At 40.2% G+C, this 17,799-nt stretch overlaps 1 protein-coding gene across 18 annotated transcripts in view; it reads left to right on the plus strand.

The window, feature by feature from the left end:
- The window catches only part of LOC133583004 (protocadherin gamma-C5-like), a 212,622-nt gene that overhangs the window by 84,800 nt on the left and 110,023 nt on the right, over positions 1–17,799 (plus strand). Inside the window, exon 1 of one of the 18 annotated variants that reach the window (XM_072912443.1) lies at positions 651–3,356. The exons of 12 other annotated variants lie outside the window; for them this stretch is intronic. In XM_072912443.1, coding sequence (XP_072768544.1) covers positions 912–3,356 — 2,445 coding nt within the window. In that variant the 5' untranslated portion in view covers positions 651–911. Of the gene's footprint in view, positions 1–650; positions 3,357–3,861; positions 6,721–14,790; positions 17,549–17,799 lie in introns of those variants that run through there. 5 more of the 18 variants (XM_072912450.1, XM_072912456.1, XM_072912462.1 and 2 more) reach the window with 5 other exon arrangements.

Here is a 17,799-nt window from a genome sequence, read left to right on the forward strand (position 1 = left end):
TGGGTAACTTGAAAAGCAATATTTTACCTTGACATCAGCATATTTTATTGAACTATTTTATCAGCAGATATACTATAACTGAATTTTAGTCCCCCCACTCATAACTTTAGTTAATGCAATCGACATCTGGTTTGTGTAGTTATTGTTGCTTTTGACTTGCTTTGTGATACTCATACACTATTTGGCCCTAAAATGCACTTGCTCAGCTTAATAGGAAACAGTACAAACACTGCATGAAAAAAATATGTCTTCACGAAGACAATAATGCTATTTTTTTAGTGACATAACTTTTTAAACATTATAACAGTGTGAATATATTGTGTGTTTGGATTGCAGTGTGGTTCATATCATACTGACACATGTGTTGAATAATTTGACTCCTGCCATGTCGCTAACTCAAACTTTGTTTTTTGGTCGACAATGAATGGAATAAATGTCCTCTGTCTTACTTAAAGCCGAACATATATCATTTTGGGCCGTGTCGAGATTGAAGTGTTGTCACAAACTCAACATTTTTTTAATGCGGTCCAACTCCAAACATGTTATCATTAGAGAATAACGTCTAAAAAGCATCAGCACCAAGGACAGAGACAGTGCATGGTGAGACTGGAATATTTTCATTCCATTGTGGTTTATCTGATTCTTTTTTGAGCAATAATAACAAGATATATTAGCTAAATACTTCCTTTTCTCGTTTGGCCTACTTGTATAGACAGTGTAGTTTTACGTTTGGACTCTAAGGGACGCTATTGGCTTTTTTTTGTGTCTGTTATGCAGCTGCCCTTGCTGTGCCGCCCATCATCTCCGTGCATTTAAACAAAAAGAGAGAGAAAGCAGACACAGTAGACGTTGCGCCGTCCGTGTGGTGATATTGGGGACTATTTATATCGTCACTGGATTTATTGTCACCCATGGATTCATATTTTTTTTTCATAAAAAGGACACCACAAGGACTGGTACTCAGCAAAACAGACACAATGAGACGGCAAGTACTGTTGTTTATGTCGCTCCTCTCGCTCAGCTTTGTGCACAGCCAGGTCAGCTATTCCATCCCTGAGGAAATGGCGCCCGGCTCCTTCGTTGGTAACATTGCTCAGGATTTAGGCTTGGATGCAAAAAGGCTGAAAACAGGCAAGGCTCGTGTTTTTATGCGAGATGGTGCGGAATACATTGCTTTAAACCGAGAACACCTGATTATAAAGGAGAAGATAGACCGAGAGGCTCTTTGTGCTCAAACGGCGCCGTGCGCTTTGCATTGTCAGATTATTTTAGAGAACCCCATGGAATTCTATAGCGTTAATATTGAAATAAACGATATAAATGATAACCATCCTATGTTTGAAACAAGCCAGCTCTATTTCAACATTAGCGAGTCAACACTAAGTGGTACGTCATTTATTTTAGACAAAGCTATTGATTTTGACGTGGGAGAAAACGGCTTAAAAAGCTATTTTTTGACGCCAACTAGCGCTTTCTCCCTCAAAGCCAGCCAGCTTGACGCCGGTAAAAGCGTGGAGATGTTGTTGCACACGCCGCTGGATAGAGAGAAAAATGACCATTTGTCTCTCATCCTCACGGCAGTAGATGGAGGAGAGCCGCAGTTGTCCGGGACAATGCAGATCCGCATCACGGTGTTAGACGCCAATGACAACGCTCCTGTCTTCACACAGCGTGTTTACAAAGCGTCTGTTAAAGAAAACGCAGCAAAAGGAACAGTAGTCGTGTCAGTAAAAGCGACAGACGCTGACCACGGCTCGAATGGGAAAATCATTTATTCCATTTCAAGTTCACTCGATCACGCCCGCGGTTTGTTTGAAGTGAACAGGAACACCGGCGATGTCACTCTCGTTGGAAAAGTGGATTATGAAAAGGCGGCGGATGTTGAAATTGATATTCGAGCAAGTGATGGCGGAGGACTAAGTGGCTCCTGTAAAGTAAAAGTAGATGTTTTGGACACAAACGACAACAAACCTGTAATTCACATCATGTCCAAATCAAATGTGATTTCGGAGGATGCTGAAATTAACACGGTTGTCACCATGATAAACGTTAATGATGCAGATTCTGAAGAGAATGGCAAAGTGTATTGTTCTATTAGTGATCATTTATATTTTGCGTTAAAGTCCACATCCAACAATTTCTACAGTTTAGTGACAGACAGTGAATTAGACCGAGAGAGGTCAAGTGAGTATAACATCACAGTGATGTGCTCTGATGAGGGAGTGCCCTCCCTCTCCAGCAGCGTCACTCTCACTTTGCACATCTCAGATGTGAACGACAACGCACCTGTCTTTGAGAGGAGCTCTTATGAGGCCTCCATTGTAGAAAACAACACTCCAGGTCTTTCTATATTTACAGTGAAAGCCGGAGACGCTGACTGGAACCAGAACGCTCGCCTCTCTTACATGCTGGAGGACTCCTCTGTTAACGGAGTGCCAGTCTCCTCATATGTGTCTGTTAGTGCTGATAGTGGAGTCATCCATGCAGTGCGCTCTTTTGACTACGAGCACCTGAAAGAGTTTAATTTCCGCCTCAGAGCTCAGGATGGAGGCTCTCCTCCTCTCAGCAGCAACGTGAGCGTCCGCGTCATAGTCCAGGACCAGAACGACAACGCCCCCCAGGTTCTGTACCCGGTCCAGACGGGCGGCTCGGTGCTGGCTGAAATGGTGCCTCGTTCAGCAGATGTGGGCTATCTGGTGACTAAAGTGGTGGCTGTTGATGTGGACTCTGGACAGAACGCCTGGCTCTCCTATAAAGTGCACAAAGCCACAGACAGGGCGCTGTTTGAAGTGGGCCTACACAATGGAGAAATAAGAACTGTCCGCCAAGTCACTGATAAAGATGCCGTCAAACAAAGACTGAGTGTTCTAGTGGAGGACAACGGGCAGCCCTCTCGTTCAGCTACAGTCATTGTTAACGTGGCGGTGGCGGACAGCTTCCCTGAAGTGCTGTCAGAGTTCACTGACTTTAGCATGCACGACAAGGAGTACAATGACAAGCTGACTTTTTACTTAGTCTTGGCTTTGGCTGTGGTCTCCTTCCTCTTCATCACCTGCTTGCTGCTCATCATATCAGTCAAAGTGTACAGGTGGAGACAGTCTCGCGTCCTCTACCACTCCAACCTCCCTGTCATTCCATATTATCCACCACGTTACTCAGACACTTTGGGGACAGGGACTCTCCAACACGTGTACAATTACGAGGTGTGCAGGACCACCGACTCCAGAAAAAGTGACTTTAAGTTGGACAGAGCTGCGAGTCACAACGTGTTGGTAATGGACCCCAGTTCTACAGGAACCATGCAGAAGATACACAGTGAAAGGAACATCCTGGATGAACCTGACTCTCCTCTAGAGGTTAGCATGTTTTAAATTGGATTTATTTATATATTTCGTTTTATTGAGAACAAACTGGGGCAGCACGGTGGAAGAGGGGTTAGTGCATCTGCCTCACAATACGAAGGTCCTGAGTAGTCTTGGGTTTCTGTGTGGAGTTTGCATGTTCTCCCCGTGACTGCGTGGGTTCCCTCCGGGTACTCCGGCTTCCTCCCACCTCCAAAGACATGCACCTGGGGATAGGTTGATTGGCAACACTAAATGGTCCCTAGTGTGTGAATGTGAGTGTGAATGTTGTCTGTCTATCTATGTTGGCCCTGCGATGAGGTGGCGACTTGTCCATGGTGTACCCCGCCTTCCGCCCGATTGTAGCTGAGATAGGCTCCAGCGACCCCAAAAGGGAATAAGCGGTAGAAAATGGATGGATGGATGGAGAACAAACTGCCTACTATGCCTCCTGATATTTCAGTACTCTGGACAGCGACACTAGACTTTTTCTTTTTCCCCCCCTCACAATACCCACGTTGTTTTTTGTTTTTTTTATAAGTTCACACATGATTCAATTTACTTTTTGTTTGCCCTGATTAAACATCACTTTTAAATAATAATTTACTGAAATAAGTGAGTCAAAATAGCACTTTATGATGGCATTTTACATATTTACATTTGAGTCAACAGCTTTTTTTGATAGAAGCTCATGAAACAAAAAGGCTCTTATATTTTTTGCAGTTACACGATGTAACCACTAAGGGCCGCTGTTCTCCGCGTCTTAAGTGTTGTAGGGTTTAGATGTATTCAAACGCACCCTCCGTGAGCTCGCAGTACGGAAAGGACATCGACACGTAATGCAGGCTCCAAGATAGATGAAAAGAAAACACCATCGGATTAATACCTTGGAATATTTTTATAGTAATTTTGATTTTATCCAAGCTGGGCTTTGTTGCGTGATTGCGGTGCAAACGGGACGCAGTGACAATATTTGGGGCTTCGAGGGAGGCGCATTGTTTTAACAATGAGACCGCAAGTGCTGCCGTTTTTCTTCCTCGCTCCGGTGCTCGGACATGTCAGCTACACCATCCCAGAGGAGATGACCAAAGGATCCTTCATCGGCAACATAGCTCAGGATTTGGGCCTGGATGTTAAACGCTTACAAGGAGGGAAAGCTCGCATTCACACGGGAGACAGCGCTGATTACGTCCAGCTGGACAAGGGTAAAGGCGTGCTGGTTATCAAAGAGAGGATGGATCGAGAAGCTGTTTGTGATCGGACCACGCCTTGTGTGCTGCATTTTCAGATCGCATTAGAACAGCCGATTGAAATATTCCCCGTGACTGTGGAGATCACGGATATTAACGACAACGACCCCATGTTTGAGAAGGAAGGGAGGGTGTTGGAGATCAGCGAGTCTGCTGTTGTGGGCTCTAAATTCATGTTGGAGAAGGCGGTAGACCCTGATATTGGTTTGAATGGTCTTCAGAGCTACACGCTGCAGCCTAATGATCATTTTGTGCTTAAATTACACAGGCAGTTTGACGGCGATAGAAAAGTGGAAATGATTTTACAGAAGCCTTTAGACAGAGAGAGAGACGAGTTTGTGACGCTGCTGTTAACCGCGCAAGATGGAGGAGAGCCGCAGAGGTCGGGAACAATGCAAATTAAAATCAAAGTGCTGGATGTTAATGATAATGCTCCTGTTTTTACACAAAATGTTTATAAAGCTAGCATAAAGGAAAACTCCCCTTCTGGTACATTAATTACCAAAGTGAGTGCTTCTGATGCAGACAAAGGCTCAAATGGTGACGTCAGCTATGTGATTGGAAACAGCATGAGCAGCATTTCCAAGTTATTTCACATTACTGAAGATGGGGGGTTTATTTTGAAAGGGCATATTGATTACGAGAAAGCCCAAAAATATCAAATTGATATCGAGGCAGTTGATCAAGGAGGTCTGTCTGACTCCAGCAAGGTGATTATTGACGTAGGCGACATAAATGACAACGCTCCGGTCATTAAAATGATTTCATCATCCACCTCAGTGGAAGAAGATATGCCTGCGAGCACAGTAATAGCGGTGATGAGTGTGAACGATCCAGATTCTGACGAAAACGGGAGAGTAAGTTGTGCAATTAGTGAAAATATACCATTCAAAGTTGTATCTTCAAGTAGTTTTTACAGTATTGTGGTGGACGGCGAATTAGACCGAGAGAGGTCAAGTGAGTATAACATCACAGTAATGTGCTCTGATGAGGGAGTGCCCTCCCTCTCCAACAGCGTCACTCTCACCTTACACATCTCAGATGTGAACGACAACGCACCTGTCTTTGAGAGGAGCTCATATGAGGCATCCATTGTAGAAAACAACACTCCAGGTTTTTCTATATTCACAGTGAAAGCCAGAGACGCTGACTGGAACCAGAACGCTCGCCTCTCTTACATGCTGGAGGACTCCTCTGTTAACGGAGTGCCGGTCTCCTCATATGTGTCTGTTAGTGCTGATAGTGGAGTCGTCCATGCAGTGCGCTCTTTTGACTACGAGCACCTGAAAGAGTTTAATTTTCACGTCAGAGCTCAGGATGGAGGTTCTCCTCCTCTCAATAGCAATGTGAGCGTTCGTATCTTGATCCAGGACCAGAACGACAACACCCCCCAGGTTCTTTACCCAGTCCAGACTGGTGGCTCGGTGCTGGCTGAAATGGTGCCTCGTTCAGCAGATGTGGGCTATCTGGTGACTAAAGTGGTGGCTGTGGATGTGGACTCTGGACAGAACGCCTGGCTCTCCTATAAAGTGCACAAAGCCACAGACAGGGCGCTGTTTGAAGTGGGCCTACACAATGGAGAAATAAGAACTGTCCGCCAAGTCACTGATAAAGATGCCGTCAAACAAAGACTGAGTGTTCTAGTGGAGGACAACGGGCAGCCCTCTCGTTCAGCTACAGTCATTGTTAACGTGGCGGTGGCGGACAGCTTCCCTGAAGTGCTGTCAGAGTTCACTGACTTTAGCATGCACGACAAGGAGTACAATGACAAGCTGACTTTTTACTTAGTCTTGGCTTTGGCTGTGGTCTCCTTCCTCTTCATCACCTGCTTGCTGCTCATCATATCAGTCAAAGTGTACAGGTGGAGACAGTCTCGCGTCCTGTACCACTCCAACCTCCCTGTCATTCCATATTATCCACCACGTTACTCAGACACTTTGGGGACAGGGACTCTCCAACACGTGTACAATTACGAGGTGTGCAGGACCACCGACTCCAGGAAAAGTGACTTTAAGTTGGACAGAGCTGCGAGTCACAATGTGCTGGTAATGGACCCCAGTTCTACAGGAACCATGCAGAAGATACACAGTGAAAGGAACATTTTGGATGAACCTGACTCTCCTCTAGAGGTTAGACCTTGTTAAGTATTCTTTACAAATACACAGGTATGCCTTGATAATTTATGTTGGCATTTGGCAAAAAATATTGGCATTTGGCAAAAAATATACCAATCAAAAACTAGATCCATTCCAAGTCTCACCTAATTTTGTCAGTGTCAAACAATATCTCTTTGCACACTTGGCAGAAGTTTTTATAACCACATTTGAGCTTATTTCTGTTGTGCATGCCCAAAGAGTGTATCGGTTTAGTTTATTTTGAACATGCAAAATCCACATAGCAATACATCACCTTTACATGCCAGGTTTGTGTGTATTAAAACATGTGCAAACTTAACAGCAAACAAATCTAAATTACTAAGGTTGTGCACCAAAGATTGCGCTTGCTATTTTGCTCATTTAACAGATGCAATCGTTGGTGCACAACCTTAGTAGTTTAGATTTGTTTGCTGTTAAGTTTGCACATGTTTTAATACACACAAACCTGGCAAGTAAAGGTGATGTATTGCTATGTGAATTTTGCATGCATCTGTAAAATGTCCTAAATAAAGACGCAAAACGCTTTCAGGTTTAATAAATCATATCACAGGCGCTAAATGATCAGTAGCCCATTTTACACGTTCTGATCATCTGCATATTAACAATCATACTGTATGAGCATGAAGGCAAACACAATAAATTGATTGTGCTTGCTATTTTGGTAATTTAACAGATGCAATCAATTTATTGTGTTTGCCTTCATGCATATACAGTATGATTGTTAATATGCAGATGATCAGAACGTGTAAAATGGGCTACTGATCATTTAGCACCTGCAATATGATTTATTAAACCTGAAAGCGTTTTGCGTCTTTATTTAGGACATTTTACAGACGCAAGCAAACTGGCACAGTTTTGCAAAAATGACTTTGGCCGTTGTGACAAAAAGAAGGCTTTTGATGCAATGACCGACGGATACAGAGAATATGTTATGGGCATGGCAACATATTTGCATTGTCAGAAATACAAATAGTGGAGACATATCATCCAACAATCCCATTTTTTAACTGCTGGATGACAAGACTGATTTGCAGCCCGTATCAAAGGGAGCATTTCCATATCTTCTATGAAAAGTCTTCCATAGCAACATGCATTTTCTTGCGGCTGGATCATCCCAGCACACCATCGCAGTCAGGGCTTGATTTACTAAGATCCAAATATTTTGTGCTAAACATGTGCAAACAATAACATAGAGTGTACTATGTGTGGACGTGTTAAGTGTGTTTTACTTAGACTGCGTTTGCAATTAAAAAATGTTGCAGACCACCTTATTTAAATGAGCATTTTGCAAGCATACGGGGCTTTTATACCACGGAGCCACGTTCATGTTATCATGCACCTACCTGTGTGCGACGTGTTGAACCAGCAGCATACATCTATATTCAGTAACACCTTTTCTGAATCCCAATCTAAACAACAGTGACATATGCACACTGACACCTGATTCTGTGTGCTAGGAGTGTGGCTCACATCACCAGCACATTTGTACGTCTGGAATGACTCAAACACAATAAAATGCGTAATGAAAGACGTCTTTTGATGTAGAGGATATATTAAATAAATATGTCTCTATGTATTAAATAAATAAATTAGAAAAAAATATTTTAAAAAATGCTAACAGACACCAAAACGCATCATTTGATGTATTTTAATTAACCCCTGAAGACATCTACTGTAGCAGCTGTACAATTATAAAAGGACATTTGCTGAATAGACGATATGTTTAATATTTTTCTTATTTCTGTCAGTCCAAATATGTTGAAGCACACACGTACTTGCTGTACATCGTCTGTCTTTGCAGCGCGAGCACCTCTTTTCTCACAGCCGTGTGCATCTGTGTCAGATAGCACGTCATTTTCACACATGCTAATGAATATAGAGCTCCCAAAATGTTGATGAGTGTTGATGAATCACATTGCGCGTGCTGTTAATTAAATATATTCACAGTTTCTCCTCCCAGTATTGTGACCGATTTGATGCTCAGCATGTATTCTGATATCAATGAAGAAACTCTCTTTTTCTGCTTATATAACAGACGCAATCCACTTAGTTTAGTGGCATAAAGTTTGTACATGTTTTAGTACACGCAAACCTTTGGTAAATCAGGCCAGCGTCTTCCAGAGCTTAACTTTGGCATGCTAAAAAGTGTGTTCCGTTGTCTATATGGCACTGAAGGAGTGCTTCTATGTTGTCCGGAAAAGGTGGCGCAGGTTATTGTCTGCTGCATGTTTCACAACATAGCAAAATGCCACGGTTTGAAGCATGATGCCATGAATTCGCACTAAATGACCGAGTGACAGGCGGTAGTTCACACGACATCCTAGTTTAAATAGGGCATTACACACACTTTTGCACTTATCATTTGCACACGCACGAATACTAAGTCACTCTTAAAATGCTCACTAATATTACGTGCATCTTTTTCAAGTTTGCTCATCCTGCTTAGTGCTGGTTATTATAGATCTAATCAGGCCTTTAGTGTCTTGCAAAAGTATTCACCCTCCTGTATTGACCTTGATAAATGATACATTTAAATTCCATTCATATTGTTTTTGTTCTGTACTCTGCTCTTTCCATAGTTTAAGTTCACATGCTAAAATATGTTTGTGTTGCGTGTGCTTACAAATGTTCCCTTACGTTGTATCTCAGCTCTCGTTGAAAAAAATGGTGTAAATTATTAAGTAGCAGTTTATTGTTTGCTTTGTGCAAAATGTCATAGCTGTTTGGAATTGTACTACATCTGTAAATTTAATTAATGACATTTAATGAAACACGTTTTTGTGTCCCCAACCTGACTTGTTTGTAGTACAGTTTTTTTGTCGTATAGTTTTTGTAGTGCAGTTGGTGAATGAAGTGCATTCTTGTAGTTGATTCCCCATATCTTAACATAATAATTTGAATACGGTGTTCCACCGGAGAAAAACTAAAATAATTATTTCAGAACATGTTTTGCTTTATTCAATATTGAAGTCTTTCTTGCCACTTCATTAATGTGTATATTTAATGTGAGAATTCTAGCTCTTTTTGCCATTTGATACATGGTATAGCATGCTCTAAATCAGGCGCGCCCACACTATATATATATATATATATATATATATATATATATATAATGTGTATGTGTGTATATATATATATATATATATATGTATATGTATATATAATGTGTGTGTATATATATATATATATATATATATATATGTATATGTATATATATATATATGTATATATATATATATATATATATATATAATGTGTGTGTATATATATATATATATATATATAATGTATATGTGTATATATATATATATATATATATATATATAATGTATATGTATATATATATATATATGTATGTATATATATATATATGTGTATATATATATATATATATATAGTATAGTCTATATATAGTCTATATATATATATATATATATATATATATATATATATATAGTATAGTCTATATATAAATATATATATCAATACATATATATACACTATATATAGACTATACTATGTTAAATGTGTTTAATAAAAATACAAGCATGTTTAACACATATATCATGTTGTAATTGTATGCATGTTCGAACTAAACTCAAACCATAACATATAGATTCATTTCATTCATGGAGACAAGAATATAAGTTGGTGTATTACCTGATTCTGATTACTTGCATTGATTGGAATCAGACAGGATTCACAGTAGTGCTGATAAATTCCACATTTCTGAATGTAAATTGTGGAGGAGAAAAAAAGTCCTGCTTTCTGTCCAATAACACATGGAAGTGGTTGCTTTTTGGCACCTTATTTGTGCAGCTTTCATATTCGTATTTATAGACTTTACAAGGAATGCAATGAGGGCAAACTCCGTAGCTTGCTATCTTGTGTGTACTAATTTTCTTATTTTGTTAGCGCAGGCAGGATAGAGCAGCACTTTTATTTTGAAGACAGGAACTGTCTTTAAGGTTTTGACAGCAGGTGCAGCATGCGAGTCTGTTGAAATAAAAAGTGTTTCTCGCCTTCCTGTCAGTCGTTTTATTCTTAATAATGATCTCGCTGCAACCAGCGTCATCTCACAAGACCCTCGGGTGTAATGAATGTCAATCAAGTGACGAAAGTGACGTCTTGGTGAAGATTGATGATCGCTCATTTTTAGGTCTATTTTTTTAATGCCTGGCTGGCGATTGACTTGACACACCCTCCACAATTGATGTAATGGGCACCCCTGCTCTAGATGATGAGACATACTTTCATTAGACATTATTTTCTATTTCCATATTGTTTGTCAAATAATTTTGGTGAAGTGTTGTAAACGCCTACATTCATGAAAGTATCTTTACTTAGGCAACTTCTCATATTCTTGACTTGCGTTAATGTTGTCTAAGTTTTTTCCCCACCAAGAAAGTTATTATTTGGTGATGTTTTTCATTTGTTTTCAGTGGTCTTACAGACATATTGATGAGTTTAAATAAACTCAACACGCTTTTGTGATCTCTTTGTTATATTTATTTTTTTATTTAATTTTTTACTTCATTTTTTTACAGCATTTTAATGGCCTCTTTCACATGCACGGATATATATAATGCTGGTAGCTCCTGTCCAGCTGCTTTCAAATGACAATTCAAAGTATCAACTCCAGACTTGGTATATGCTTTATTTATTGTTTGACATAACAAGAGATTTAACCACAGCTATTAAAACAATGCTGTCAATTATAAATACACTGTAAAAATGTACCATGATTTTACAGCATTGAACAGTATTTTTCCACAGTAAAATACTATAATCAATATGTTTACTGTAATAACAAATGCCTTAAAAATAGGATATCCTTATATTTCACAGAAATTAACTGTTATTTCACAGTACAATACTGCAATCATAGTCCTTCGTAATAGCACACTAAATTAGTAAATTCAAACTGATTTGTCTCTTTAATAGGCGTTTCCGTATACACTGCGTTGTACACTCTTGTACAGTAAATGGTGGTGTATAGAGAGTAATTAAATATTTAAAAAAAATCTGTGAAGGTACAATGCATTTTATTGTAATTAACTATAAATGTACAATCGTGAAGTTACAGGATTTAGTTGTAACGTTATTGTATTTAACCATAAAATCACAGCTCTGCAGTATACAAGGTGGGGAAAAATGCTGTAAAGATGTTTCACAGTAAATGACTGTAAATGTTACAGTGAACGTAATGCATTTACTAGCCATTCATTTTCTGTGGATTTGCAATGCAATGTTTTGAGCCCCCAAAAGAGCTCTTCTGCTTTAAGTTCATATGATGATCTTATTATACAGTTAACCAATACTAGGTGTAGTTCGTATAAATGGAAATATTGGTATCTGTGCCTTTTATACAATGCATATATATATATATATATATATATATATATATATATATATATATATATATAAACAAGCTCCTTCAGCTTCGTTCCCACAGTGTTCGATTCAAGAACTCCTTCATTCCGCACTCCATTCAGCTGTATAATCACTCGCCATACAGCAATATCTGTCTATTACCTGACACCTTCTATGTTAGCTACTTCTCTTTGTTTTTAATGTCTATTTTCTATTTTCTGCTGGATTTACTCTCTATTTTATGCTGCAGCTGTCACATATACTGTAATATTGTACATGGTATTTGTTATATATTGTATATATGATATAGACATAATATAATATACCAGTATATATAATATACTGTACATATATTATGTAAATATCACGTATATATGTTATATTTTATATCGCTATATTTAGTCTATTTATACCTGTATTGTCCTTTCCATCCTTACACTTTCCATCACTGTAACTGAGCTACTGTGTGGAACAATTTCCCTTGTGGATCATTAAAGTTTGCCTATATATATATATATATATATATATATATATATATATATATATATATATATATATATATATATATATATATATATATATATATATGTTTTTATTTATTTATTAGATGCATTTTACTGAATATGCACATGCACTGTTATTGTTATGTGATAATGCCTTTTATACCGTATTTTTTTATAAAGCTTGATTGATAAAGGGCTAAAAAAAGCAAATCTCAAAAAGTAGATATGATGGTGTGTCCAACCTCTCAAACTAAAGCTGACACTTCGATCACTCATGTTTTTATTAAATTCTAGGCCACATTGCTCGTGTATGAAAACAGTACCATGCAAAGTCTGTTATTGCCCAAATTCGACTGCCGGGGCCTCTCAGTCCAGCACCATGGAGAGTGACATTCCTCTTTCTTTTGTTCTGTTGCCTCTCTCTCTTGCACGTCAACATCATTTATATGACATGTGCAGACATTTATATGTGCATTATGCAGCATTTCTATAGAAGTCTGCATTTTGCAAATTTATGCACCTTTTTTTGCAAGTTTTATATTCCTAATATAAAAAAAATATCATATCCAACCATCGTTTTTATTGGTTTTTCTTTTCGGTTTTTTTCTTGCTCATGCAGTTTAAACTACATCTTGCACACAAGCAGGGGCGCCGAAAAGGGGGGGTAAAGGAGACGGATTATAGGGGCCCATGATGGAGGGGGGCCCAGAGAGGCCCCTAATGATGATGAAATTATAATACAGAAAAAAATAATGACACTAAGTTATTAACTAACATATAATCACACATGTTTTATTTTCCATGTCCTGGTAACAATACCTTTATTTGTTTTGGAAGCATCAACCCCGGCAGGGCCCTCCCTTCCCCCCCTCTATTTACGTAAAATGGTTCAGTCCGACTGGATCAGCTGCAGGTAGCGCACCGCGATTTGTCACAGACAGCGCCACAGCGGGCAAAACGGAGGAGACAGCAGTATGCCTCAAAAATCAGGCAGCCAAAAAAGAAAGGAAAAGAAAATAAGAGAGGAGAAGGAGTTGAAGGGTGACAATTTGTCACCCAATATTTCCAAAAAAAAAGGTGGGTTTGTTAGTTGTGGTGGAAAGTTATGCATATTAACTTTGTCCCCTTTTCTCACCATGTTACATACTTGCCAACCCTCCCAAATTTTCCGGGAGACTCCCGAAATTCAGCGCCTCTCCCGAAAACCTCCCGGGACAAATATTCTTCCGAAAATCTCCCGATTTTCAGCCGTAGCTGGAAGCCACGCCCCCTCCAGCTCCATGCGGACCTGAGTGAGGACAGCCTTTTTTCATAACGGAAGGACAACAGGGTGACAAGAACTAAATCATCCAGACTAGAGATAAATTGTATTATTATGTTTATCTTCCCTAAAAATAAATATATTTATTAATTTAAAAAAAAACTAAATACATTTTTACTATATTTTGCTAAAACATCAAAATGAATTGTATTTTTATTTGTATTTTTTCCTGACTCCTTATTACATCCAGCCATAGAATTATACATTAAAATAAACATATTTGAAATAATTGATTTTAAATGATCATATTAATTCATTTAAAATGACCATATTTAATTATTAAAATAATTGCTTGTTTATCAACAACTTTAGCATTTTATTCATTACATTTTGAAACTCTCAGAAGCCAAGTTATGTTATATTCCTTAATATTTGTTTATGCAAGTTTGAAGTATCAATTATCTATACACAGTTTTGTTTGCATATTTTCAGGATGTAGATATCTATATCTATATATATGTATGAAATACTTGACTTGCTGAATTCTAGCTGTCAATATACTCCTCCCCTCTTAACCACGCCCTCAACCACGCCCCGCCCCAACCCTGACCACGCCCCCCACCTCCCGAAATCGGAGGTCTCAAGGTTGGCAAGTATGCCATGTTAGCTCAAGAAAACTCTGGATTTTTACATTTTACTGCTATATTAGTTAAATAGTCAATCCAGTCAAACATTTATCAAGCTGTTCTTATTCAATAAGAGTTTATTTCCAATTTAAGAATCAGTGGTGCAGCAAATAAATGACTCAAAATGAATTCCACTGTATTCAGAGTGCTCAGTTCTTCCCCTACTGCACATGTCAACTGTGATGCTGTTCTTCTTTCAAAAACATGGTAATGATAGTCAAAAATACCATTAAAATGCATAATTGTATGTAAAATAGCATCAAAAAATGTCGCAGCTGTGTTGGGGGCCCTGTAAAGATTCTTTTCATGGGGCCCAAAATCCCTAGCGGCGCCCCTGCACACAAGTGCAATGTTGCAACGTGAACTCACAGCGCCGCTGCAGGCCTGCGAGTGTTAGATTGAGCCCAGACTCGACACTCTTGCCACCCAGACTTCATTTTACATAAAGAGACGCGACCGACGCTCGCTTGCCGCAATCGCTCGATCCCCTCCCTGGATTATCATTCGTCTTTCACGTTTGGAATATTCGTTTGTTTTGACTTTCTAATCAAGGAGGACGACGTTTGTTTTGGCTTTCCAGCGCATGGGAAGGAACAATGAGGGGGCAAGTTGTGTGGTTTCTCTCGCTCCTTTCTTCCTGCGCGGTGCTCGGGCAGGTCAGCTATTCCGTTCCGGAGGAGCAGCCGAAGGGCTCTCTTGTGGGCAACATGGCGAAAGACTTTGGTCTGGACGTGAAAAGGCTGAAAACGGGCAAAGCTCGCATATTCACCACCGACAGCCACCAGTATGTGGAGTTAAATAACGAGCTTCTCGTCGTCAGGGACAGGATGGACAGAGAGGCGCTGTGCGGCGAGACGACGCCTTGCGCCTTGCATTTTCAGATCATTTTAGAGAACCCCATGGAGTTCTACAGCGTCACGGTGGAGATCACGGACATAAACGACAACCCCCCGTCGTTTGATAAGAACGACGTGCAATTTAAAATCAGCGAATCGGCCGCGGGTGGGGCTAAATTCATATTGGACCGCGCGGTTGACGCAGACGTGGGTTTAAATGGATTGCAGTCGTACAAATTGGAACCGTCTGATCATTTTGTTGTGAAATTACTTGACCAGGCGGATGGAACAAAGAATGTGGAGATGGTGTTGGAGAAGCCTCTGGACAGAGAAAAAAACGAGCACTTGTCTCTCGTTCTCACTGCGGTAGACGGAGGAGAGCCGCAAATGACAGGAACAATGCAGATTTTAATCACTGTTTTAGACGCAAATGACAACGCGCCTGTTTTTACGCAACGTCTTTATAAAGCTTCTGTGGAAGAAAATGCACCGGTTGGAACAATTATAGTGAAAGTTACTGCTACTGATGCAGACCACGGATCTAATGGTAAAATAACGTATTCTATTTCAAGTATATCAGACCACACTCGCGGTTTGTTTGTAGTAAATGAAAATAGTGGTGAGGTACAGCTAAAAGGTAAGGTTGATTATGAAAAAGTTAAAATATTTCAGCTTAACGTGCGTGCTAGTGATGATGGGGGACTAGTTGACTCGTGTAAAGTCATTATTGACGTCGTTGACATTAATGACAACAAACCTGACATACACATAATGTCTAAATCTAATGTAATATCAGAGGATGCTAAACTGGGTACTGTAGTGACAATGATAAATATTCAGGATGCGGACGCCGGTGAAAACGGAAAGGTGCATTGTAGTATGGATCATAATATTCCCTTTGTGATGAAGTCCACATCTAATAATTTCTACAGTTTAGTGACGGACAGTGAATTAGACCGAGAGAGGGCAAGTGAGTATAACATCACAGTGATGTGCTCTGATGAGGGAGTGCCCTCCCTCTCCAGCAGCGTCACTCTCACCTTACACATCTCAGATGTGAACGACAACGCACCTGTCTTTGAGAGGAGCTCATATGAGGCCTCCATTGTAGAAAACAACACTCCAGGTCTTTCTATATTCACAGTGAAAGCCAGAGACGCTGACTGGAACCAGAACGCTCGCCTCTCTTACATGCTGGAGGACTCCTCTGTTAACGGAGTGCCAGTCTCCTCATATGTGTCTGTTAGTGCTGATAGTGGAGTCATCCATGCAGTGCGCTCTTTTGACTACGAGCACCTGAAAGACTTTAATTTCCGCGTCAGAGCTCAGGATGGAGGATCTCCTCCTCTCAGTAGCAATGTGAGCGTTCGTATCCTGATCCAGGACCAGAACGACAACACCCCCCAGGTCCTGTACCCGGTCCAGACGGGCGGCTCGGTGCTGGCTGAAATGGTGCCTCGTTCAGCAGATGTGGGCTATCTGGTGACTAAAGTGGTGGCTGTGGATGTGGACTCTGGACAGAACGCCTGGCTCTCCTATAAAGTGCACAAAGCCACAGACAGGGCGCTGTTTGAAGTGGGCCTACACAATGGAGAAATAAGAACTGTCCGCCAAGTCACTGATAAAGATGCCGTCAAACAAAGACTGAGTGTTCTAGTGGAGGACAACGGGCAGCCCTCTCGTTCAGCTACAGTCATTGTTAACGTGGCGGTGGCGGACAGCTTCCCTGAAGTGCTGTCAGAGTTCACTGACTTTAGCATGCACGACAAGGAGTACAATGACAAGCTGACTTTTTACTTAGTCTTGGCTTTGGCTGTGGTCTCCTTCCTCTTCATCACCTGCTTGCTGCTCATCATATCAGTCAAAGTGTACAGGTGGAGACAGTCTCGCGTCCTGTACCACTCCAACCTCCCTGTCATTCCATATTATCCACCACGTTACTCAGACACTTTGGGGACAGGGACTCTCCAACACGTGTACAATTACGAGGTGTGCAGGACCACCGACTCCAGAAAAAGTGACTTTAAGTTGGACAGAGCTGCCAGTCACAACGTGCTGGTGATGGACCCCAGTTCTACAGGAACCATGCAGAAGATACACAGTGAAAGGAACATCCTGGATGAACCCGACTCTCCTCTCGAGGTTAGCATGTTGCAACATACAAACCCTGTTTCCATGAGTTGGGAAATTGTGTTAGATGTAAATATAAACGGAATACAATGATTTGCAAATCCTTTTCAACCCATTTTCAATTGAATGCACTACAAAGACAACATATTTGATATTCAAACTCATAAACTTTATTTTTTTTTGCAAATAATAATTAACTTAGAATTTCATGGCTGCAACACGTGCCAAAGTAGTTGGGAAAGGGCATGTTCACCACTGTGTTA

Source organism: Nerophis lumbriciformis, linkage group LG36, assembly GCF_033978685.3.
Source record: "Nerophis lumbriciformis linkage group LG36, RoL_Nlum_v2.1, whole genome shotgun sequence".
Taxonomy (NCBI): Eukaryota; Metazoa; Chordata; class Actinopteri; order Syngnathiformes; family Syngnathidae; genus Nerophis; species Nerophis lumbriciformis.